The sequence below is a fragment of the Accipiter gentilis genome, chromosome 4 (assembly GCF_929443795.1).
Source record: "Accipiter gentilis chromosome 4, bAccGen1.1, whole genome shotgun sequence".
Taxonomy (NCBI): Eukaryota; Metazoa; Chordata; class Aves; order Accipitriformes; family Accipitridae; genus Astur; species Astur gentilis.
Genome location: NC_064883.1, coordinates 41,362,552 through 41,388,035, shown reverse-complemented (window position 1 = coordinate 41,388,035; position 25,484 = coordinate 41,362,552). Strand labels below are relative to the sequence as shown.

Here is a 25,484-nt window from a genome sequence, read left to right as displayed (position 1 = left end):
AGAGACTCCAGAAATATTGCTTACCTCCTGGGCCAGAGTTTAGAACTGCTTGTGTTTAACCTGCACCAGTTTATCAGTTCCCGAATGAAATAATAACACAGTTAGATATAGTCCAGATCAGTCAGAAAAGGTAGAAAATGAGGAGGTAAGAAATCTACAGAGCTTTGGTGAAGCCCCCTATTGTTACATGTTTAACTTTGCACATATAAAGAAGATAGGTTTTATCATCTTTAAGGAAGCTGGGGTTGTGTTTCATTTAATATTTAATTATAAATGTTACCTATTAAAGTTATTGTAAACTCTTGTTTACTAATTGGAGGTCTACCACAATGCCTAGAAATGGTATTCAAAGTGAATCAGTGTTGAAATAAATAAAGTAATTTACATGATAAAGAAAAGTATAGCAATTGCCTAATTAGATATACAAGTAATATAATAAATCTTATTTGAAAGCCTTTTCTGACTGCTTTCTGAGCTGAGACAGTTAAAAAAATAAAAAAGAATGAAAAATCCACCCAAAATGTAGCAGGCCAGAACTTTCCTTTTGACAAAGGGCAAACAAAGTTGCCAAGGTTTAGCAGTCACTTCTAAAGATAGAAAGAATTCAAGCTTTCTGAGTGGACTCTACTTTTGACAAAGCAAGTCATCCTATTTCTGCATTAAATCATAATCTGAAAATAAAGGGCATTTCAAATGTCACTTGATGTAGCGCACTGACATGACTATATTTTGATAAGAAACCCATCTTTAGCTAGATTTCTCTTAAAAGTTTGTACAGGACTCAGCATCCATTTGATGTTCTGCTGCAAGCACCATAGAGACAACCTTAATTCTGGCATTTCCACACTTGTGTGAGCTTGGCTGCGTAACCTTAAGACCTTTGTCTGTATGTGGCAAATACAGATCCTATTTCTCCTTTTCCTTACATTTGCTCTAGTCATTCACATCCGTGCAAAAGGTGCAAAACGTCATGACCGTGCTCACGCAAACGATGCGAAGGTCGGTCAATGCCAGTAATGTTGCCTCAATGTTAATTACCCCCTACTTTGAGGGGGGGGAGAGTAAAATTATGGATATAATCCCGAATTTAACAAACATAAAAGAGCATTTAATTATTCTAGTTATATTGTTATCCCCAGACACTTTCTTGTTTTCGACTGGATCTGCTCCTCTAGGGCAGGAGGTAATTGCTTATTTCCTTGCACACTTCAGTGATCGTTCTGGAGTAGCTAATGATTTATTAGGAGAGCTGGAAGTGTTCAGCCGCTCTGCGAGCCAGCCAGCAGCGCTGTGTCCAGCACTTTTGATGCTGATTACAAAAAATCCAACAGCCCAGAATCAGAGCCACTAATCAGGAGTGCTGCCAGACGGTGACACGGTGATGATACCGGCTCTTTGCAGAGATTCCCCTCCCGCGAGACACCTGTGATGAGTCAGACTCTGGGAAGAAAAGATAATTCTGGCGTAGCGACGTCTCTCCCACTGCATGTTTACCTGCTGCAAAACCTCCTCCAGGCCAGCAGAAGCACAGCTGCATTAGCACAAAGCCTGTGGTCCGGCTGGAACTCTTTCCAGACTTTCAGGTTGTCAAATTAACATTTGCATCAATTTAATTTTCACATGACTCATCATTAAGTGATTCAGGCTCTCTCTGAACAGCCTTCAAATAGAACTGACCTTTCCTTCAAAGCTTGACCTCAGGTGGGGATTTAGAGGAGGAACAGGAGAGTGATTCAAACGCAGATGCCAGGGTCAGGCAGTTTCGGCTTTTCAGGGTGCAGCTCACAAAGGAAGAGAGCTGTGACTACACAGGAGACACTCGTGAAACATGTTTTCCTGCCGCCTTCTATCCGTTTGCAAAAAGGACAGCATGCATAGAGATAGGGCTGGAAAGCAATTGCGAGACAGCAAAAACTGTGTACGTGGGATCCTAACGCTGAGATTGAAATGTGTCTTTGAAGTAAGACCGATGAGTTGGATGAGACTCACCCAAGTCCTGTATAGTCTTTGTGCCAGGGTGTCTTTTTTTTTTTCCTGGAGCAAGTTGGGACCCACTAGTGTTAAATATCAGTAGATGAGACCTCAGAGAAGTATTTCTGCGGGACACGCTTACTTTTCTGAAAGCATAAAGGCCCAGGCCTTTTCAGTCTGTCTGTCAGCTTCTGCAGCTACGTGCTTTGCCTCCAGACACCTCTCTAGTGCACATAAATGGTGATTAAGCAATCACCCTAGCAGTCAGGCAGGTGAGTTTGAAGTTTTTACAGGTTGCTTGTAAAAGCACCGTGCACCCACCATTCCTAGGGAAGCACGAGGGGCTGCAGTGCATGGTTTGATGAGGAATGCAGAAGCCAAACGTGGTGCTAATACTGGTGCATCAGCAAATGGGCTACCAAACAGCGGCTTATTAAAGATCACCTGGCCAAAGAACTGTGCACGGGTCTACATTCAAAGGTGGCCCACAGCGATCATTCTCCCCATCTCCCTTTCTTGTCCTTGTCATATATTTTATACCTACAAAGGTGCAGTATTAATGGTTGCTCCTAAGCACCTACTTCTTTATTCCATTCCTATAGGTTCAGAGGAAAACTCAGGTGGGAAGGGACCTCTGGAAGGAGGTCATCTGTTCTAGTCCCCCTGTGCTCTCCCTCTCTGCTTCTTGGAGGGGATGGAAAGGCTTGCAAGGAGTAAGGAGGACCTGCTGGTTTTCGGAAGCTCTTAGGAAAAATTACTACCTTGGGCCCACCTCAGTGAGCAAAGTGAGGTCTCCTTTGCTCCAAAGGTGGGGTGTTAGTCCCCATTCTCCACACAGCACCTTCCTCCCCTTCTTTTTGTGTACCTGCACTCTTCAGCATCTGCCCCCCACCAAGAAATCCTGCTTGCCCATCTCTTGTATCACCCAAAACACTTGCTCATCTCAGGTCTTTGGCTTATGGCGGTTTTGGGAGCCACCAGCAGCTGCCCAAGCTCCCTGCCCTGCTACAGTCAAGAGGGGCACAACCTGATGTGGAACATCCTGGCTTCTCCTGAAGGCTTGGGTTTTCAGTAACTCTCTATTTTCAGAGGCTATTGGCTTGCTTTTATCATGAAAGCTGCCCCTGGCAATATTTGTCCTTCCTTTGTAAGAAAAACATCCCAGGCCTGAAGTTATATAAGTGTCACATGGGTTTAAGGCATTTTTTCCCCACTCACTCATAAGTGTCAGTTAGAGTTTCTTATCCACAGGCTGGGAGTCCAGGAGCAGTTTGTGTGTCTTTGGCTCCAGTATCTCATCACAGGGCACTTTTCACTTCAGAAATCTCTCTTCCCTTCTCAGGCTACTCCTCAAGTCAGGAGGAAGACTGTCAACTGATGTCTGAAGGGGGGTCAGCCCAGCAAGTAGGTTGTTTTGTCTCTCTCCACAAAGCTGGAAGTTGGCGGGGGGGCAGGTATTTATAAGACAGAAAGACACAGGGCTCTGACCCTTTCATCTCACATTTCACTGTGAGGGATTTGAACCGTTAATTTTCCAGTGCACCATCATGAGGGTTGCCAAGAAAAGTCCCAATCGCTAAAAACCTCATAGCAAGCCGCGAGAGTCCCCTTGTTTGTGAAACGACAGAACTGTATTCAAAAGCATATAGATAAGCATGAAAAATGTTGTGAAACAGATAGGGAAAGCAGGAGAAAGAAAAGAGTACCAGGCTGCCTCCATGCTAGAGCATTGAGCCAGCCATCAGCAACACATGCAGACCCAAGCTGCAAAAGCCCAGTGGGTTTTTGTCCTTCTTTCTCTTGTGGGCATGTTGCTCTATACATATTGCCAGAATTTCCAGGAGGCCATGGCCAAACCACAGGTAACAGGAGAGAAAGATGTTTCTTTTCTCCTCCAGACATGTCTTCTGCACCAAAATCAAGGATATCTGCTTTGGTTTGGACCGGAGCCATGCGAGACTCTCACAGAGCTGGAGGAAACTTTTCCATCCCAGCTGCTTCCCCTGGACAGCTTTGTGGGAAGAGAGCACAGTGAAGTGTTCATGGCTGGAGCCCTGACTATTTCAAGCTTTGTGAATCTCTGCTAATGTATTAGTTTCCTCCATTAGTGGCTCTTGATTTTATACCATGAATGTTGAAACTACTCTGCTTCACTGTTTGCCTGAACACATCAGATCCTGAAACTTTAAGATCTCTTAAGGACACACCACATGAGGGACTTCATCATTTAGCTTGCTGCTAAGATCTCTTTTTTAATACTCCATCAGTGTTAAAAGTCCTTCAATTGGTCATAAATGAAACTTAGGCCTAGAAACAAGAAAGGGGTGTAAAGTTGTGTTTGTCCACAACAACCACAGGACAACTACAAGCAAGAGTTAGGCTCAAATTTCTCACAAATTGTACAAAATTAATAAGATGGGAAGATGTCCTCCCATTTTTTTCCTGATCAGGATTAATTCAATTTATAATGGTTGCAAGCAAGACACTTTTAGAGGGAAGTACAGTATTTGGATGAATGTCTCTTGTACCTCTGAAATTTGTCTTGCTGATCTATAAACTGTTCCCATGACTCAGCCACAAATTCCAGCTATGGTTTAATGTAGCTCTCTTTTTCCTCATGTGACATGTCCTAGATGACTGAAGGCCTGCCAATGTGATGCCCATTTACAAGAAGGGTCGGAGGGAGGATCCAGGGAACTACAGGCCTGTTAGCCTGATGTTGGTACCAAGGAAGATTATGGAATGGTTCATCTTGAGTACACTCACATGACATGTGCAGGACAACCAGGGGATCAGGCCCAGCCAGTGTGGGTTCATGAAAGGCAGGTCCTGCTTGACCAACCCGATCTCCTTCTATGACCAGGTGACCCGCCTAGTGGATGAGGGAAAGGCTGCGGATGTTATCTTCCTTACTTCAGCAAGGCATTTGACACTGTCTCTCATGGCATACTCCTTGAGAAGCTGGCATCTCATGGTTTAGACAAGTGCACTCTTTGCTGGGTAAAAAACTGGCTGGATGGAGGAGCCCAGAGGGTTGTGGTGAATGGAGTTAAATCCAGTTGGCAGTGGGTCACAAGTGGTGTTCCCCAGGGCTCAGTGTTGGGGCCAGTTCTCTTTAATATCTTTATTAATGATCTGGACGAGGGGATCGAGTGCACCATCAGTAAGTTTGCAGATGACACCAAGTTGGGAGGGAGGTTTGATCTGCTGGAAGGTAGGAAGGATCTACAGAGGGATCTGGACAGGCTGGATCAATGGGCCGAGGCCAACTGTGTGAGGTTCAACAAGGCCGAGTGCCGGGTCCTGCACTTCGGTCACAACAACCCCATGCAGCGCTACAGGCTTGGGGAAGAGCAGCTGGAAAGCTGCCCAGCAGAGAAAGGCCTGGGGGTGCTGGTTGACAGCCGGCTGAACATGACCAGCAGTGTGCCCAGGTGGCCAAGAAGGCCAACGGCATCCTGGCCTGTATCAGAAACTGGGGCCAGCAGGAGCAGGGAGGTGGTTGTTCCCCTGTACTGGGCACTGGTGAGGCTGCACCTCGAGTCCTGTGTTCAGTTTTGGGCCCCTCACTACGGGAAAGACATGGAGGTGCTGGAGCGTGTCCAGAGAAGGGCAACGAAGCTGGCGATGGGTCTGGAGCACAAGTCTTATGAGGAGCGGCTGAAGGAGCTGGGGTTGTTTAGTTTGGAGAAAAGGAGGCTGAGGGGAGACCTGATCGCTCTCTACAACTACCTGAAAGGAAGGTGTAGTGAGGTTGGGGTTGTTCTCTTCTATCAAGTAACTAGTGACAGGGCGAGAGGAAATGACCTCAAGTTGTGCCAGGGGAGGTGTAGGTTGGATATTAGGAAAAATTTCTTTACTGAAAGGGTTGTCAGGCATTGGAACAGGCTGCCCAGGGAAGTGGTGGAGTCACCATCCCTGGAGGTATTCAAAAAGCACGTAGACAAGGCACTTCAGGACATGGTTTAGTGGGCATGGTGGTGTTGGGTTGACTGTTGGACTCGATGATCTTAAAGGTCTTTTCCAACCTAAATGATTCTATGATTCTACGACCCTGTGATTCATCTCTTTTCCACCCATAAATTTCAGATAATATATGCAATATCACAGAAACACGGTTGCCGCCATACAAGAAAATACTTTCCAGAGCTGAGGTTTGTGCTCTTGTTCTCCTATTCTCTGACATCCTTATGGTGTATGGTTGGCAGCAAAGTTCAATATCTAAAATAAGAGTCCCACTGTGGACACCGTGATGTTAATGATTCAGCCAACGCACTTAATACTTACAGCAGGGTGTAATGCATTACCTGGCATTAGTTGAAAGAAATTTGCGGGTTTTTTCTGATTCTTGGATCTTTTACAAAAGCTTTACAGCCCACCGCCAGGCTCTTTTGATGTGAACTGTCACTGATAATACCAGCAAAAGAGGGACTTGATGGGCTTCTTCACATCTCAGTCATCCATATGCTGATGAGGACAGTTCCAGATCAATTGTGTTGCTGTGCGTGAAACCATCTAAAATACAATATTTTGCTTTATAGATATTTTTTATAGGCTAGAGCAATATATCTTGTTCAATATAAACTCAAAAAGAGGGGTTAAATGTGGACCAAAAGAAACTTAGACCCTTGGGGCACCTACAGATGAGACAGCAGCTGAGTTATGGTTTTGAGAACTTTGGCTATGTTGAAATTTTTGTCTTTAAGGTTTTGCTTTTAGGTTTTTGGTTAAAGTTTCAGGAGATTGACATTCCCAATTCATTTGATTTCTCTAGAAGATGTTCACAGATCATTAATATGTGCAGTTTATTAAGCAGGCAATAATAGCATTACAACAGGAAAAGAAGGAAAAAAATCAGTGCAATAATTTCATCAAGTGGCTAAGCCTGCCTAATGGGGCCAGGACTTCTGGGTTTCATTGACTCCATGTTTGACCTTGAGACAGTTGTGTCTATCTGTTCATTTGTCTTCAAAATGATAACCCGCATCACAGGTGTACTGCAAACTTGCAGTCCTGCCTAGGAAGTCCACAAAGAGTATGTGATAAGCAGTACCTCCCTGCACATCACAAATAGAGTTTGTAGCATTGCTTACAGGGAAATCTTGTCACCAGAGACAGCGGAGCATAAAATGCTAGTCATCCCACCCTAAAATGGGTGCATAAAAGATTAGACGGACACACATCTCTCCATTGATTATAAATTGGGTGTAGCATGGCTCACTCAACAGAGGTCAGGGTTTCTTCCCTCCCTGGAGGAGCTTGCAGAGGATCCAGGCTTAAGCTTAAGCTGCGATATGCACAACCACCTCGCTCTCTCCCAGATGGTCCATGCACCAAGCGGGTTTGGGTGAGGCAGCTCTGCAGCAGAGGTGGGGTAAGCAGGTAACCAGAGCACTAAGCTCGAGCTTTGATTTTCTCTCTCTCAGGGCTTCATTAGCACACAGCAATGCCTGTTAAACCCAGTGAGTGCCAGCTTCAGAGCCCGCTGTTCCTTCATTTCCATTTCTTTTAGTAAACTTCTATCATCACCATTGATCATTCTATTAATATTGGGCAGTAGCTGACCAGCGCTTGATCAATTACCTGACCAGGCATCATGCTCCATCACCTACCTAATTGCATCCCTGAAAGAAATGGTACTCAGCCCTGTAATGCTCTATTTAAAAGCAATACAGTTGCTCTGGAAAGCTGTTAATGGTGCTGTGCCACATTTTGAAATGATACAGCTGTTAAAAACTCATTCGGAAGGAAGACACTGATGTCAGGTATTGAAAGAAGTGATGTAAATCCTCTGTGTTTGCTGTTCTAATTGTTTAATGCACAAAAACTGGTGAACACTTGTCGGTTATGTCTTTGTTTTAAAGACAGAGCCAGTAATGTGAGGGAAGACAGGGCTGACTACTGCTGGCACGGGCTGGCACGGGCCCGATGGGGTCACCACAGTTTGCACAGTTTTTACATCAGCAGCAAATCTGACCCTACAATTACACCTCTTCCATGGAGATAATTGCATGTTTCATAGCAGGCCTTGACTCTCCAGAGCCGTCTTTGGTGCTGATTTCTAAATAAAAGTGCATCTCGGAAGAGTTTGACTCAGGAGGCTGCAAGCACAATTTGGGTGACCTGCTTAGGTGTTAACACGTGTGCAGTGAAAGCAAAAATATTACGTGTCTTGTTCTGGGGAGGCGGCAGGAGTCCTGAGCTGGTAGGAGGCACCAGGCTGAGATGTGTACCTGAATTCCTGCCTCTCTTGGTGCTTGGATCTCCCATCGGACATCTTCAGCCACTTTGCACTCTTTTGTGTCATCAAAGCAGAGCTCCTGCTCTCCAAAACCCCACCGGTGAGTGAGCCGCCACCCAGCCTGTGCAGGATGGGTATATTTTGGCACTGGGTTCCCTGGGGGGTTGACAGATGGGAGACTGAGTTTCTAAGCAGCAAGAACAGGCTCCAGCCTACAGCTCCTCCATTCCAGCCCTCCCACAGGCTGTGGGTATGCCAAGAGTCAGATTTCCTATGTGTCCAGCTCTGGAGTTGGAGCTGGGATGCCCAAGATGCACCAAACCTAGGCCAGAGAGATGGAAAATTGGACCTTCACCCTGTAGTGCTGACCCCACACAGGACAGACCTGTGCTCTGTTCTTTCCTCTCGGGACCATTCCTGAGTTTTGCAGTTGACGACTGTCTCCTGTAAAGGGAATAAGCCATGCCTGAAGCAGGGATCAGCACCCAGGAAGGCCATGAGAGAAGACTCAGCAGCACCCTAGGGTCACTTGGGCCAGAGGATCACCCACCACTTCATAGTTAGGATGGCTTTCCCTGAAGCCTAACTTTGATTTTCTTTGATGGCAAAATACGGCAATCTCTTCCTGCTCTTCCCCCGCAGACATTCCCCACCATTCCAGATTAGAAATTCATAGTGCACACAATAGGATCATGATTGCTATTTTCCACATTCTGCTCATCATTTTCTTTAGTCACACCTCTGTGATGTTTAATAAGTCCTTATTGAATTTGACAGCAGTCGTATGCCAGGAGCACAGACATAGCATTAGTCATATTTCCTCCACTCTGGAGTAATGCAATAATGGCTAGGTAATTAAAGCCTGCCCCTTATTAACATGTTGGGCTTCATGCTTTTTCTTTTCTATATTCAAAATCTAGTCATTTTTCCCTGCAGATCAGCCCTGTCTGAAGTGGACAAAACCTTGTGAACTGCACGGTGAAGGCAGCGCCAGAACACCAAGGAACGAAAGAATAAGTGAAATGAGAGCAAAAGCGGAAAAAGTACATGAGAAACAGTAAGCTAGAGGGAAAAGTGGGAGGAGGACTAGCTGCAAGCCACAAGCATCCCAGGCCACTGCCTGGTGCTTTGAGTCCTGTGCAAAATCACCCCAAAAGTGAAATGGCAACACACATTCCCACGGTGAGAGGAAACATGAAGTAGGACACACAGAACACATGTAGTAGGACACACAGACACATGTCAGGTAATGTGGAGTATCAGTGCTTTAGAAAAGATGCTAATCTGTACACAGAAGTCTTTTCTTCCGAGTTTTGAGCTTTCATCCTGTACTCTGAAGTGAATTGGCTACAAGGCAAGAGAGTTACACTTGCTGGTGGAGCCATGATACCTGCACCCTTTGTCGTAAGTGCTCCTCACGAATTTCCTTTCTCATTGTGTTCTTCTTCATCCTCTTTTTCTTTGACTTTCTTCTGAAAATGAAGGGCAGCATTTTCATATGTCAATGCACTTAAAGTTAGGTTGTAAGCACATTTAAAAATAAATATCATGTCAATAGCAGAACCACTTCAGTCTCCATTATCACTAAGACTGATGACAAACTAATGCAGTCTGCGTAAGCTGGCTTCTAATTATTTTCTGTCTGAGGTAGGAGAGTGAGGATCTGATCTCCCAGAGTGCCTCCTGAAAGTCAGATTGGGATATTTAACTCGGTGTACCAGGTGGGTTTTAAGACTCTGCTTGGGAGACTTCAAATTTTGGGGTGAGCTGGGGATCACCAAGAGGAGGATGCAGCGCCGTCCTCAGGCCACACGCAACAGCAGCACGGACACTCCTACAGCAAGTGCTCCTCTTCCCTGCTAGCCCAAGAGCATCTAACCCAAAGACAAAGTAGGTTTTCTCTGTACAAGGTTTCTGACCTTCATGATGCAGCTGATGCTACGGAAAGGCTACCGATGAGCAGGAGTAATTGCCAGATTATTCACAAAATACAGGCTGTTTAGGCAACCTTGAGACATAAGACAACATTTTGACATTACATGTTTGATGATGAGAACTCTGGGGGACTCAGACATCAAGACAACATCCTGACCTGGGGCTCCATGTGTTGATCCTGTTCTGTTCCTACATTCCTGTTTTGTAGTGCCTGCTAAAGGCAGCACTAACAGGGGCCAAACCCAGGACGGTGCCAGCAGCTGAAAACCAGCTTGGGAGACATGGAGGACCATTGGCCAGCGATGGAGACAAAAACCATGAAGAAGGTAAGGCGGGCCAAGAAGCCACCACAGTTGGCCATGAGTGCAGATCTACTTTACCCTGTAAAAAGTGCACTTTCTCAGATCTCCCTTTGACAGAATACTGACCTTTCACCCCAAATAATGTCCTGAAGGTCAACGACCTCCTTCACATACCTAAAGTTAGGTATCTCCTTCTGCATCCTGATGCCTCAGGGGTTTTTGCATCTCAAATATATCTGAAGAGATCTAATATTAGGGCTCTAATTTTGAAAGTCTTGGCTGCCAAACCCATTATATTAGTGCTTATATTGTTAAATGCATACCCTAAATTATATAGGTGGTGCACTGTGACTGACTCAATGTTTCCATTTTCTACCTTCTCAACTCTAAAGAGGCAAATTTCCTTTTTATGAAAAGGCTCCTTTGAAGTAACTGAGACTACTTGTGTGAATAAGGGTTTGTAGGATCATACCTGGAAACTCTTAAGTCATTTGGGTAGGAACCTCATCTTCTCATGCGTACCCAAGATGCAGGAAGCAAACACATAATCATGTTAAATTATACATCATAGTCAAGACCTCTGTTCTGCTGTGGTGGCTCATTTGGAGCTATACGCTGCTCCATTAAAAAGAGTGGGTCTACTCGATAGCTAATAGAACTGAAAATTTCATCCGATGTTTCCAGATACATTGTCAAATCAGAATCAGAGGGACTTCAAATTCAGGATGAAATCCTCGAGCAGGACTGTTCTTTCATGACCGTTGAGACATGTTCAGATATGTCTATACTAGTAAATTAAATAGCGTGAGGCCTGGTTATTACAAATAATACAGAGTGCACCTATGCCCAGGTGTCTTACAGAAGAGTGCTAGATGGCACGGGCCAAATCTGTGATAGAAACTGTGCCAACCGTTGCACAGCCTGGATGCTGCCAGCCCCATACCCAAGCCTTATCCTTGGACCGGGCATTTTCCTAGCAAGCTTTCTGCTGCCTTGGAGTCCCCAGAAGCAGGTTCTCCAGCCCCCTGCCCAGCTTAGCCAGCCCCACTGCTGGGGCTCAACCCCCTCCAGCAAAGGGATGCTGAGCAGCCTCAGAGCAGGGCACAGAGCTGGCGTATTACCACGGAGTATTTCACCTGCAGCACTTGCCCTTTGGCATCTTTTGCTCTATCTATCTCCACCAAAATGCGGTGGACCTTTGCTGCCGGCTGCCTGGAGGTGGTCTCGGGAGGGGCTGAGTTACCACTGTTGTCGGGTCCCAGCAGGCTGGTGTTGGCAAGCGCCGCAAGGGTGAGAGCGGCTCCCTTTGGGAACTGAGCACGCTGAAACCACCTCTCTGCTGTGCCCCAGCTTAAAAACAAGATCACGCTTCCTTTTATGAGCCCACTCCTTTCAAGTTCCCAGGGATCTCTGAAAGGTCGTGAAAGCTGCAATAACAGTCTTTAGTAATAGTAAAATGTTTCTTTTCAAGTATTTGTGTTATGTGTTGGACGTTGCTTACTAAAACATTCACCTGGAGGGAATGAAAACACCCCCTCAGACACACACACATACATCCTGCGGATAAAAGCTCCTTCTAATTGCAGCAGGAAATGTGACATTTCAAACTGGATGGACGAAAGCACTAATCATTGCCGGTGAGGAACAATCCTGCGGGGACCGGGAGAGGGAGTGGGCAACCGAGCTGCTCCTTTCCAGCTCAGTGCCAATATGCTGTGAAATATATTTTCTTAATTTAATAAACAGCCCTTCCCTCCCCCACACTACCTACTTCTCATGGAGCAAATACAAAGTGGAGAGAGGCTGTGTTGCAGCAAAGGTGGGAGTCGGGATCGGCTGTGACAAAGATTCTCCACTATTTTGTACCACGTGCAAATTTTCTTCTCCTTCCAGGGTTGTTAAAAAGTCAGGTGGTTCATTGCCATTGAGAGACTCCTAGTTAGCTTTTAATTTTTTTTTTGTCTAAAGGGAGGAAATCAGATTTACATTTATTTGGATGCAAGCATACATCTTAAATATAGCATACATAAAGCTGGTTTACTGCCTGTTGTTGTCCCCTCCCAGGCTGTCATAGTCTCCCCAGGAAAAGAAAAAAACAAAAGGATGATAAATTAGACCTTCAGCTCAGTGTATGACCACCTATAAGCAATGCCATACCACTTGTTGAAAGACACTTCAAATGACACATTAACATGTGAGCCCACAGTCAATAAATTATCCAGTTCTAATTAAAAAACATTCCATCTCCCTTTTCCACCCCGCCAACCACGCCTTCCGAGGCACGCATTTGCTGCAGCATTTACACAGAATTTTTTTTTTTTGTTTGTAATTCCTTATCCTACCTCCTTACACAGACACAGCCCCCTGCCACGTGGTGGGAGCTGCTTGGAGCGAGGCTCAGTCCAGATGTGCCCACCGCTGGGTGCCCAATGCCTGGAGACCCAGCCCAGCACCCAGTGCACAGGATGGGCACCGATTAGATGGGCACAAGGTCCATGAAAGGCCATCAGGAAGGGCTGATCGCTGTGTGCTTAAATCACACTCCTCCTCAAGGCTTCAACATGCTGAAATTCGGACAGTATTGCCATCACCGGAGTCACAACCAAAGACACCTTCCTGCAGGAAGATGCTGAAGATGTTGTTTACTGGCAGGGTAGTGCACCTCCTTACCCTCCTTTGGGCAACCCAAGAAAGTGGAGATTCATCTTGGAAGATGCATCCTTCCTGCCAAGCCCTTACCACAGGATGGAAGGGAGCAAGCAGCTCTCCCCTTGCAGAAGAGCATCAGCAGTGTTTTGGATGAGCAAACTACTGCAGGATCAGGCATTAGGGACAGATGGGTCTCCAGGTATCATTGGGATGCTCACGTGGAAAACAGGAGACCCCATTCCATGGATTGAGGAAAAATCGTGCACTTCCTTCAGTGACCGCTCAGTGTGAAGTGGGTGGTTTTAACACCCGGGACTGGAAAACGCTGCATGGCTGGCACTGGTGTGCACATAGCTCTGGGGCTTTCCTTGCCCCAGAGGCAGCAGTGGCCATTGGGGCGAGGGGAGGGTGGCAGGAGGGACACACGCTCTGCTCCTCCCATCTACCTTCCTAAGCGGTTTGGTGACAGGCACAGACAAGGCATGTCGGGAAGGAGACACCCCATGCAGGGGTACAGCAGTGGGTACCGGGATATTTGCCCACAAAAGATGCTCCTCGCCTACCCATGGCACCAGCAAATCTTGCCAGGGGCTTGACGCGGTGGGAAAAGGTATCTGGGCGTTAAGTGGGCAGCATCACCATGGGAGTGAGGGCCAGGCTTTGGGTTCGTGGGAAATGCATGTCTGCGCACCGGGGATGGCCCGTGGTGAGTGTCACCACTGCCGGCTGCTCCCCTGGCCCCCCTTTGTCTTCATCTCGCTGGCATCTTGCTTTTCTTGAGCTTCTCGTTTCAGTGTCCAGCTGTACTTGTTGTCTTGGGGGGAAGAAAAAAAAAAAAAAGTAATTTACTGCGAAGCACTGGCTGAAAATCATTTTCTGAACCACTGCACAATTTTAATCAGACGACCATACTGTATCCAATCAAGGGAGGATTTGCGAGGGGGGTAGGGGGACATTTCGCTGTGGCCTTCCCCAGAGGACAGTAAATCCAAGCTCTGCTCAGGAAGACGAGATGTCTCGGGCTTCACAGCCTGCCCAAACCTAATTTGCACTAGAATTACATGGCCATTACTAATGTATACAGTGACTCAAATTGATTACTTTGCTATTAGTAAGAGCAACACGCTCGCTTTGGTGATGGCAGCTTCCGACGGAGGAGCACAAAAGGGCAAGAACAAAGCAAAGTTGCTGCTTTGAAAGAGTACGTGGGGATGAGGAGGGCCGTGGGGGTGAGGACCATTGGAGTGAGGAAGGTCATGCTCAGGAGAGAGTTTGGCATGCAAAAGAGCGCAGGAGTTGCTGGACTCAATATTTTATGTGCTTAGCACATCTTGCATTAAAAAATATCACCTGGCTTAATCTTCAAGTCCCTGGAGTCTTATCACACATAACGGAGTGTCTCTGGTTTTAATTCTGGATTCCTAAGGCCATGGGAAATCCCAGACCGCCCTGGGGCTCCCATTCATGCTTGCAGTCCTGGGGGTGCTGCTCTGTGGGAGCCCCCAAACACACTCCTGCACAGTCTCACCCACTTCTTCACAGCACCTGTAGCCTCCACAGGGCAGAGACCCACACCTTGCAGCACTGGTAAGTTCTGCAGTGAGGACTGCATCCTCCCTCGTTGGCCCAACAACAGCCAAAGCTACTGAGCAATTTAGGGACAGTAGAAACACTTTAGCAGAAGAGTTCACATCCCTCTACTTCCTACACTCCCATGGCAAATGTGTCCCCCCTGGGAGTGGGAACCTGGAGTTCAAATCCCCAGTGCAAACTGGGTGCAGGGGTGTCAGAATATTGACTTCCAGCATCTCCAGTACGTGTCTCTGCTTCTCATATACATGGCTTTGGCAAGAAGGACGTGGCTGGCCTTGGCACCTAATTCCTTCCTGGCAAGGGCTCAGGACAGGCAAGCCCAGAGACGGCGAGGGTGCCGCTCTGCTACTGATGGGACTTATCCTGATGGCAGGAACATCAATTTCTTTCCTGAAATCTCCTACTCGCTACAGCACAAATCTCATGTAATGAAAACATAACCCTGGAGCCAAAACTCTCCCACACAGCCACAGACCGATCCTAACTCCACGTGAACATATATTATGCATTCCCACCCACAGGAATCTCCCCACACGTTAAAACACCTGAAGACTGGAGCTGGGACAAGGGAGGATGGGGAAATTCTGCTGCAACCTTTCACTGCTTCTGCACAGCTTCTCCCTGAGCAGCTTCTCCCTGTTACACGTGTTTGACATTACAGGATGCCTGTGACAAAGATAAAAAGGAAAGGTTAAGATGTTGTCACCCAGGCTAAGACACACTAAGCAATCACTCTATTTGTTCTTTAACCCTGGCAGGTATCTGCAGGGCTCCAAAGTCCTCCCCAGGCGGGGGGTGGCCCTGGGGAAAGGCAGCCCCGTCACTAGCACATCTCTTGCTGTGAGGTCCTGAGCTCTAAGTCAGCACTACTGGATCCTCTGATTAGATTTCACTTGACTGAAAAGGACAGTCAGTCTGATATACTAATAATATAACAGTACAGTTAGCAATAGTGTAGCAATAGGCATAGCAATACATCTCCAAGATGTAGTTAAATCAAGTTAGGTGAAGCCCAGCACCTTTTTCTGGAGCTCTAGCTGCTGCACATCACAGCTTGAGGTGAGCTCAGTTAGGTGCAAAACTGTGTCCCAAATAAATAAGCAGGATAGTGGTTATATTGTCTCCCCTTCCCTCCTTCATAGGAATGGGAAAGGAGTGGTGTCTCCTTGCAGATGATGAAATTCAGCCTATGGAGGTGTAGATAGGAGAAAGACAGGTAAAGGCTGAAGGCTCAGTACCCAGAGCTGGAAGAGACTTTAAAATGAAGTCACATGTAGACTGCGTGTATCACAGCTGCAGTGCTCGCAGCAAGCCTTCTTCCATCTCTTGCCCAACTCCTTTTGGGACCAGCATATGTATATGCATGCGCAGGCACAGGGTGATAACCCTATATGTCCACCTCGCAGAGCCGTATCACAGGGCTGATGTTCTGCAGAAGGTCCTTCAGCTGCCGCTAAAGCAGCTCAGGTTCAACCCAAGGGACCTGCTGATGGCTGAGGGACACGATTTGGCATCCTCCCCTCTAGCACTGCCATCAGTTAGGTCAGCTTTCTCGCCTTGCTTTCATCCCTTCTGTTTTAGCTTACCTTGCATATTATGACACTCTGGTGATCAAATGCAAGCTCAAGCCCACTTGTACAGCCAGGCTGTCTAATCCAGCTATGGTTTCATTTCACCACGCTTTGTGTCCCACTGTCGCTCCCCAGGTGCTTGGCCACGGCCACCCCGCTTTTGGAGGCACTGCAAAACAAAGAGCATTGGCTGGGTCACAAACCAGCCACGGGGTGAGGAACACGTGTTTTTCTTAATGCATTTGAGTAAAAGGAGGCTGGCAGGGAGACGGGCTGGTCTTCCTCCAGATGGATGGATCCAAGCAAAGATGGGACAGGACTTACAGCTGTTGGGCACCAGCAGCTTGGCGGGTGCTCCCATTCCCTCCCCGGCTCCAGCCTGCTCGATGCCGAGCCCTGCCTCATCGGCTGCTGAGAGCTGCTAGGGAAAACTTGCACAGGACTTTATTTGCTGTCTTGTGAAATATTTATTCTTGACACAACCCAAATTTATCTCTGTGCTCTGCTTAATACCTCCACACTGTTTCTTAAGCAGAGCTGGAAGCACTTCATTCCAGACCTGTTTTCCGCATCTCCCCCCACCCGCTGAACGCACCAGCGGGGAAGCTGGGATGCCAGCCATCGTACCTCTCAAACCAACGTGAAAAGACTTGCGTTCAGTTCCTGGAAGCGAGCATTTTGGGAATATTATGTTGCCACAGCTGTTAATTTTTCACACGGCAGGTGGGAAATGTGTTCTGTTTGAAAGGCAGGGTGGAAAAGGCCAGTTGCTCTAATATTTTACAATACGGGAAAGTGGGGGTTGTTTGCAGCCTGCGCTGAGCATCCATCCTGGAGCATCCATACAGACACTGCAGATATTTTAAGCAAATACTCAAAGCTCTTGTTCAGTCTTTTCCTCCAAGCTATGGTAAAAGCAGACAAGCCATTAATTGCACAGGCAGATGGCTATTAGGAAGCATGTGAGAACTGGCTATACCACCACTGTGTAGGTGGAGCTGATTAGATGGACCTGAATCAAAAAAAAAAAGAGAAAAAAAAAAAGGAACATTTCCTACATTTCCTTTGCTGCATGGTGAGAAAAGCTTTTCCCGTGTGACTGCAGAAGACAATTCAAAAATAACAGCAAAATTGCTCCTCACTTCCCCACTGAGCCAGGTTACTAGCAAGAGCACTTTGGGTTTTATATATAATGCCTCCACAGCTTCACTGCTGGCCAACAAACACACAGGACCAGGATGGGCACAGGAGGTTTTGGGGTTTTCTTCACACAGGCTGGCATGGGTTAAACACATAAAGAGACCCAGGCATTACAGCACCAGAGGTCCCCACTTCACTGCAAGCTGCCACCAAATAAATCTCTCCCTGTTCCTCTGCCGTCCCATCTTTAAGCAGCTCTGGTTTATCCACCTGACTGGCCCTACCTGGGACGCATCTTTGGAGCTCCTTCACCATGGAGACCTCCCACCAAAGGCAGCCGAAGCAAGGCTGCCCTATTTCAGCAAGTTATTCCACCCACCAGCACAGATGACAAGGGTGCCTGGCAGGCAGGAGACCTTCTTCAAATCCTCTGGAGCTGACGTGGCTGCTCCTCTGGTGAGAAGCCTGGGGACAGCACAGCCCTTGCTGGCCAGTTTTGTAGGGTTTGTACAAACTGGAAGTTTCCACTAGAAAGATCAGTGGTTTCAAGTCCATGAACTGAATCAGAGCAGGCTGTGAAAAGCGTGTCTGCTTGGACATCTCGCTCAAACAGGTGGTGTACTGGCAGAAGTACCTCTATTTAATGGTTTTCCATGACAGAGGCCTAGCTTGTCCAGCCAATTCCAAAAAAAGGCTCAGGACTGAAAACCCTCAGAGAAACCCAGTGCCCATCTCCAGCAATCACTACTGGCCAGATAAGCAGCTTTTGCACATCCTGGGTTTTCTTACCTACTTGCCTCCATTTATTTTACAGGACACCTGAGTGTCTCCCTCAGGGAGATGATTCCAGTGGCGGAAAGGACACTCAAAGGTGGGTGTTGCAGCACTTCTGAAGCCCTTTGATGAAAGAAATCCTCAGATTTCTGGGTGTGTAGCTTCTCCCTTTCCAGTTGTTGCCTGCGATTATCTAATATGTGTTACTTTTTCAGGACAGGGGCTGTTTCTCCACGGGTTAGTGCAGCACACAGCACAACTAGCTAATCAGATCCATCTTTACCACTACAAAACAAACTGAAAATTGCAAAATGTGCTCCAAAGTGAACCAACCACACAAAAATATAAAGCAGAACTTTAAACTCCACCCCTCAGCCCCCCAACTATGTTTATAGATGCAAAACAATAGCATTACAGGACATTAGTACAAGGCTAAATCCTCACCTAGAATGAGATTCATGAAGCTGGAGTCAAAATTGTCTTTGGAGCAGATACACAACTTGGGTGGTCAATCCAAAGGCACTTTCAATCATCATTGTCAAAACCTTTATCCAGGAAAAATCATTAGCTTCACACTGCACTGCTGTCAATATAACGCTCAAAACAATTCATTTTAAATGGGTATCTTGGTATCACGAGCAGAAAGACAGTTATCACGGGCCAGACATTCGATGCGTATCCCCCATCATTTTTGGCCACCGAGGCTGACACTGCGGAAACAGTCTGCCCTCAAAAGGCCAAATACCAAAAGCACACCAAGCCGAGCCGGTGGGCTGCAGCCCAGAGCCCTTGAGCACAGCGGCAGCTCTCCCCTCCAATCCCTTCCCGTCCGCCTCCTATTTACCATCCCTTTCACCCTGATTCAAGACTAGCAGTAACAATCAAGAGTAGACAGTCAAGGGAATAGCAGAAAATCATTGTATTAGGCTGCAGGCAGCCTAGTCATCAACTTCCCTCGCTATTCGGTTATTTAGCTTTAAAAACAAACATAATGAAACAGTGGAGGAGCGAAGGACAGACCTGTCCATTTCCAGGACTCCTGCTGCTTAGCTGCATCACAGAGGTTTGTATTGTCACTACAGATCCATGCAGGGAAGTGATTAAGTGTGCAACAGGAATGACAGATGCACATGGACACGAGCACAGTTCTCATAAAGGATCTTGAAGCAACTACTTACATAGGCGGCTCTAACAAGTGTGTAAATCCTCACCCCCTTGCTGTTCCTTGTCTTATATTTCCTATTGTAAAGAAAGCACATTTTTTTGCTATATGCCAGACTCCACAGTTATTTCAGATGAGGAAACCAGCAGAAGACGAGCTGGTCAACGTACTCTTCGGCACAGACCAGCGCTGGAAGTGGTTTCACTGTTCACCACCTGCTGCCACCCTCCAACGGGAGCTGAGGAACACCAACCATGCTCAAACAGAGCTGAAAATTATGTAGGGAGTCTAGTCTATGCGGTAAGCCATGAGGCATGAAAATTATGGTAATTGGGGCTTGCAGGAACTCAAGGGGGCACGTAAGCCCGAGGAGGTACTGAGTTAGGGAGCAGCTGGTCTCCATAGCAGGCCTCCGCGGGAGAGTCACACTCGGCACTTCTGCTGTTGTAATGGCAAGCTGTCAGCAGAAAGGGAAGACACCTGGAGTTCCTCGAGTACAACTGGTGCTGTCTCAATACAGGATTTTTGCTAGACAGGTACGTGTCTGTAGCACCGAGATCTGTTTTGGCTGTCCGTAGGTGTGTGAGCACTGCAGGAGATCTGTAACCTCTCAGCTGAAAGGATCAAGTGGAAAAGGAAGGTGGAAGGCTAAATTAAAAAACATAAATAATTCAAATAATGGGGAAAAGAGAAAGACAATGCAAAGAGCAATGACCAGGTACCTTTTCCAAAGGATGACACCATCGCAGTGCCAAAAGGTTGCTTGGACTCCAGTGAAGCACACACAAGACCATCAAGAGGCACATGAAGTATCTGGCACTTCGTTACTCCAGGCAACACACACCGACATCTCCCACCTTCTGCAAAGGGAGAGGTGGCTTGTTGTTTTGCGTTTTACTGTTTTTGTTACATTTGGTAGGATTAACAACCAAAATTCTGGGCTAAAATTGAAATGAGCAAACGTCAGGATTTCACCCAATTTCTAATTTCTGTGGGCAGTAAGCTTTTATGATGTACTTAGCTAGTCACATTTCTTTGGTTTTAAATGTCTGGATTTTGTAAATATGTTCTTGGCAAACACAAAAGTGTCATGGGAACCATAACTGCTTTATAAAGTGATCTACTTTTGGATACTGCAACTGAACTGAGATGAAGGAAACTACACAGTCTTTAGAACATCCAGTCGATGATTCACAACACCCAAATAATGCTCCTGATTCATCCTTTACGAAAACAGCCCAATTCAGCCTGGCACTACATGACCCTTCTCAGAAACTATTAACTCTCACATTAAAACTACTGCAGGTGTTTTTAAGGAACAACTCCAAATTTATATTGATTCTTTCCATTAAAAAAAACCACAAGTGTTTCCAGTTTTTACTCTTTCTTTACAGATGAAAAATCTCAGAGGATAAAAGTCACACTAATTTATGTCTGAAATTCAAAATTTATACAAAAATATGTCTGAAATTCAAGATGTATACACAAATAAAGTACAAAACTAATGAAAAAAAATAATTTCATTAGATCTCTCAAGCAGATGCAAATCTGAGCAGCTTCAGTTGCTGCTGAAATAGAGCTGGAAAAGAATTTTTAATCAATCTTCTGCCTTCATGTAGCAGTTTTGTTGCAAAGTTTATAGACCAAAGACTGATGCTGGGAAAAAAAACAGTGAGTGACTACCACAAACACAAAGAAAGCAGCGCTCACCTCTCAAATCAAACAATAGGCAAGAAAACACATTTATCCAAACTTAGTGGTGAAAGTGAAATATTAAGCTTACATTAATTTATGAAGACTCAGTCTGCACCGGTAGCAACTTGTATAAACTCTGCTTCTACTCTTTAAAAAAAAATAAATATGCAGAATTATACATGAATGGAAGAAGACCACTGCAAATGACAACAGCTGACAGCTACTGACATGCTAAAGTATCCAAAGCACACAAGGACAGGAGAGGTAAGAGACAATCTGGTTTGGTTAACACAACTAAGTAAAGACTGTAAGGGATTCAGATTATGTCCTACATGTTTCTAGTAAAAGAGTGTTAAATGAAATATTTCTAAATTAATTTAATTTTAAAAAATCCCAGAAAGTACCATTGCTTCTACAGCATCATACTGAAAGACATTTGCAGGCAGAATCACATTTAAACACATTACAGTTACACTCCCAAGGTGTCTACTGTCTATTTTTATAATATTCCTAGAAGGGATTCCATACAAACCCCAAGTCTGACGTCTGGCTTGGAAAATAGCACAAAGCCTTTTCTGGAGGTCCAGTAATCCATTCATGCCAGAAAGGGGTCATTTTCATTTCCCACATTTAAGTACTGCAGCAAACCATGTGTGTGCATCATGTTACATGAGAATGAACGTTATTCCAAACCCATCAGCTTCCAAATGTTTCTTTATTGTTTTTGTAATTCAAAAAAGGATAATTCATACAGCCCCTGTCTTTGCATTTGCCTTAGCTCCCCTTCAAAGTACAAAACCCCAAACATCTCCCTGAACAAGGACTCAGCCAGCTTTCCCCTCTCTAGCTGCTGCTTGTTTTTCCTGCAGTTCTTCTTCCTTCTTCTTGTGAAGCTTTAGAAGATATTCATCAGGCTCAATTCCTGCCTCCCTTAACTCTGACATGGCTTTCTCCAACCGATGCAATGTACGGGCACTCTGCACTTTTCGAGCAGTGATGTACAATGTAAATTCCTTGAAGCCCATCAGTTTACAGGTATCCACCTCACAGATATTTTTAACATCTGTGGTTTTGTCCACCTGGGGGAAGAAAACTAAACCTGACATTTTTTCCAGATCTTCAATATTTACTTGGAACTCAGTCAGCTGGTGACTGAAGCCTATGGGATCGTTTGGCACCACAAAAGCCCCCAGTACCAAGGGTTCTGTAGACTTTCTGCTCCGTCTGGCAAGGATCACCTTGTAGAGGTGGGATGGCACAGCTACATCATCCTTTCCAATTACCTGTCAAAAGGAAAGTTATGTTACAGATACAGATCTTATCAGTTGAGAGAGAAAAAAAAAAGTGAAACTAAACCTACTACCTCTGAAAAGGAGCCACAGCACGTAACTACACATCAAAATCATGTGCAATGTTATCAGACTAGAAGCTGAGGCGCAAAGCTCCTGGATTGGGTCTGGCTGAGATAGAGTTAATTTTCCCCATAGCAGCCCTCATAGTGCTGTGCTTTGTATTGGTAGCTAGAAAGGTGCTGATAACACACCAGTAGGCTGGGGGTGGGCAAGATCTTGGGAGGGGACATAGCCAGGACAGCTGACCCAAACTGACCAAAGGGATATGCCACACCATATGACACCTGCTCAGCAATAAAAGCTAAGAGAAAGGAGGAGGAGGGGGGCCATTCGTTATTACGTTTGTTTTCCAGAGCAACCACTATGTGTACTGCAGCCCTACTTCCCAGGAAGTGGCTGAACATCGCCTGCTGATGGGAAGTAGAGAATAAATCTTTTGCTTTCCTTTGCTTCTGTGTGCAGCCTTTGCTTTATTAAACTGTCTTTATCTTGATCCATGAGTTTTTTCCATCTTATTTTCTCCCGTCCCATCCTGCTGAGAATGACAGAGCAGCTTGGTGGGCACCTGGCATCCAGCCAAGGTAAACCCACCACAGCACCATTTCATTGCAGCTCCTTATATAGCTGGTCAGAAATGAGTCGGTTATTTGATGACAATCTCTCTTTCAAACAGGAAAAGCAGAGCAAAAACCACTTCACTGCAAGGTTATTCGGCCACTGTTGGTAGAAGACTCTCCCAGAAGGTTCTCTGCCTTTCTCCTATAACACCACTGACTTTCTATTATACTGTTTAGAACAATGATGCAGACAAAAGGTCAAAAGATTAGTCAGTAATTGCCTAAATATTTGCAAAGATCTGTGACAAGGAGCTCTGGCAGAAGAATGAACTCAAATCTCCCAAGCAGATGCAACTTCAGTTACAGCTGAACCTGAACTGGAACCAAATCTGAAAAACACATTTGCAAACAGGGAGTCAGCCAAGACCCCAGTTCCCTAATCCTGGTGCACATCTGTAAGTGTAGCTGACTTGAAGGGATCGTAGAGCTCCTTTCTCATACTGCATCACATTGTTAATACTCTGAAAGCTGTTTTCAGTAACAGTGGCTCTACACTAAGTTCCTGACCTGACAGTTCCAAATCATGTGGTTTTTAATATGCACTTCAAATAAACTCTAATGTACCTTCTGTCAGTTATTTTTTGTATCTCTATTTAACCATAACACGGGCTGTATTTAAAAGCTACATTACCTAAGTAAGCATTTTTTTGAGGGGACCTGCATATAAAGAAGTACATTCAGTGACTCAGTATCTTGGAAGAGAAGTCTATGCAAAGAAAATGCACCTATTTCTTCCATAAATTCACTATGATTCAACTTAAGAGCTTGCACACATTGGGTTTCCTGCTGTGTCACTCAGACCAGGATCCAGGAATTTAACTGAAGCACCAGGAGGGGAGGATCAGGACTCCGAATTCACTGAAATCTGTTAAAAGCTGACACACATATGTATACAGTAGACACCCCACCCTGTGTGAGGAGTAAGTCCAAGGGCATACACCTATTGATGATAAATGTGATCTCACCAGTATTCAAAAAGCAATGCTTATGCGTGCACCGTATTAGGCTTTTTTTTCCTTCAATATTGCTGAACTGAATCTGCCATGCTAACAAAGTGTAACAGGCTCACACATGGAAAATACGAGTTTTGCATAACTCTTCTGTATAACTACCCTTCTAAAATACGTACTTTTATTCTAATGACAACAGAAGAAAAAGATCCAGAAGCCCTACAAAAACTACAAAGGCATCTTGTTTTAAACATAAAATCCAGCAATTTGGTACTATTTCCAGTATTTGCAACACCTGCAAAAGCAAAGACTGGTTGTTTTGCTTTTGTGACAGCTTTTGTTAGATACAGTTAAAGTACAATTTCAAAGAAAGCAGGTATTTCACTGCCACGACCGATCACATTAATTGAAAGTATTTTACAAACTAATCCAGTATATCAGTTCACACATGCTTCGTCCAATCATATATTCAGTATAACTTAATCACAAAAGAAACACTTCCTATGCATGCTTTATTCTGAGAGTATTCAGCACTTCTAAAAAGAAAACACATTTTTAAAATTAAACTTTGCCTGTGGCTACTGAACCAAGGTTCACATCAGTCTATCGCAATAGTTAACTCATTTCAGTTATGAATTCTTTCAGTGCTTGAAGTGTGCCTTCTACCTCTGCTGCCAGTTTTTTAAGTGACCGGTCTTTAAGTCTTACTGGTTAGACCAAAATTGGAGAAAGCACCTTTAGGAAAAAGGGAAACCTCTGATAAAAGAAGCTTTTTCATGTTTTGTACAATAATGTAGCGTTACTACTGACTCTGGCAAACATGTGCTCTTAGATTCTTTACTCTGTTACAGAATATTTTCCTTCCCTTCCCTAAATTAGGCTATTTAACAGCTTTGCTGTAGCTTAAACTTCATTTGCTGTGTTGTTTTTTTTTTTTTTTTACAAAAAGTATCTCGTTTATGCCACCAACCTTCTCCTAAATAAAGCTCTGCCTAGACATCTAACAGTCATTGAAACTAGTAAGCAATAAATGCCTTATGCCAAATCTACTTTCCCTTTCAACGACGACATATGTCTTGATAGGGAAATTAGAGCTCCTGAGTGTCAAAGCACTTTGCATTTAGCATTCAGTGTGGGTGAAACCAGAGTTACAGCCCCTCAGGATCAACTGCATAAATAATCAAAACTGACTGATGCACAGGTAATTTTAAAATATACTAAAAACTACACATCGACGCACTGTTAGATCTGGTGGGCTACAACTGAATTACAAAATGAACGGTGTTGGGAGTTTAACCTATTTGAGATGGATGGCACTCAAACCAGGGAGTACCTACAATGTATTGGTGATGAGAGGGAGGGAGCCTAAAAGCATGAAAAGCTCTGAGGGGAGAGGAGGGGGTTCACATTGCCATATTCACCCAAGCGCAGGCAGTGACTGACACCGTTGAAGGAAGAAGGCCGGAGCTCCTTTTCTCCCCCTGGAGCAGGGGGCTTGCAGAGCCTGCACTGCAACCCACCTCCTGCACACT

General features: G+C 45.3%; 1 protein-coding gene across 5 annotated transcripts in view; it reads right to left on the bottom strand.

Moving 5' to 3' along the window:
• Positions 1 to 12,393: 12,393 nt before the first annotated feature.
• The window catches only part of EXOG (exo/endonuclease G), a 33,151-nt gene continuing 20,060 nt past the window's right edge, over positions 12,394 to 25,484 (bottom strand). The window contains exons 6-13 of one of the 5 annotated variants that reach the window (XR_007505798.1): positions 22,164 to 22,316; positions 21,122 to 21,180; positions 20,061 to 20,198; positions 18,621 to 19,952; positions 18,192 to 18,359; positions 16,278 to 16,431; positions 15,237 to 15,357; positions 12,394 to 13,912 (exon numbers count right to left, since the gene is read on the bottom strand). Coding sequence is in view for 1 of the 5 variants with exons in the window: in XM_049798386.1 (XP_049654343.1) it covers positions 21,858 to 22,316 (459 nt within the window). In the remaining 4 variants the exon portion in view is untranslated. Of the gene's footprint in view, positions 13,913 to 15,236; positions 15,358 to 16,277; positions 18,370 to 18,620; positions 19,953 to 20,060; positions 20,199 to 21,121; positions 21,181 to 21,729; positions 22,317 to 25,484 lie in introns of those variants that run through there. The other 4 variants (XR_007505799.1, XR_007505800.1, XR_007505797.1 and 1 more) reach the window with 4 other exon arrangements.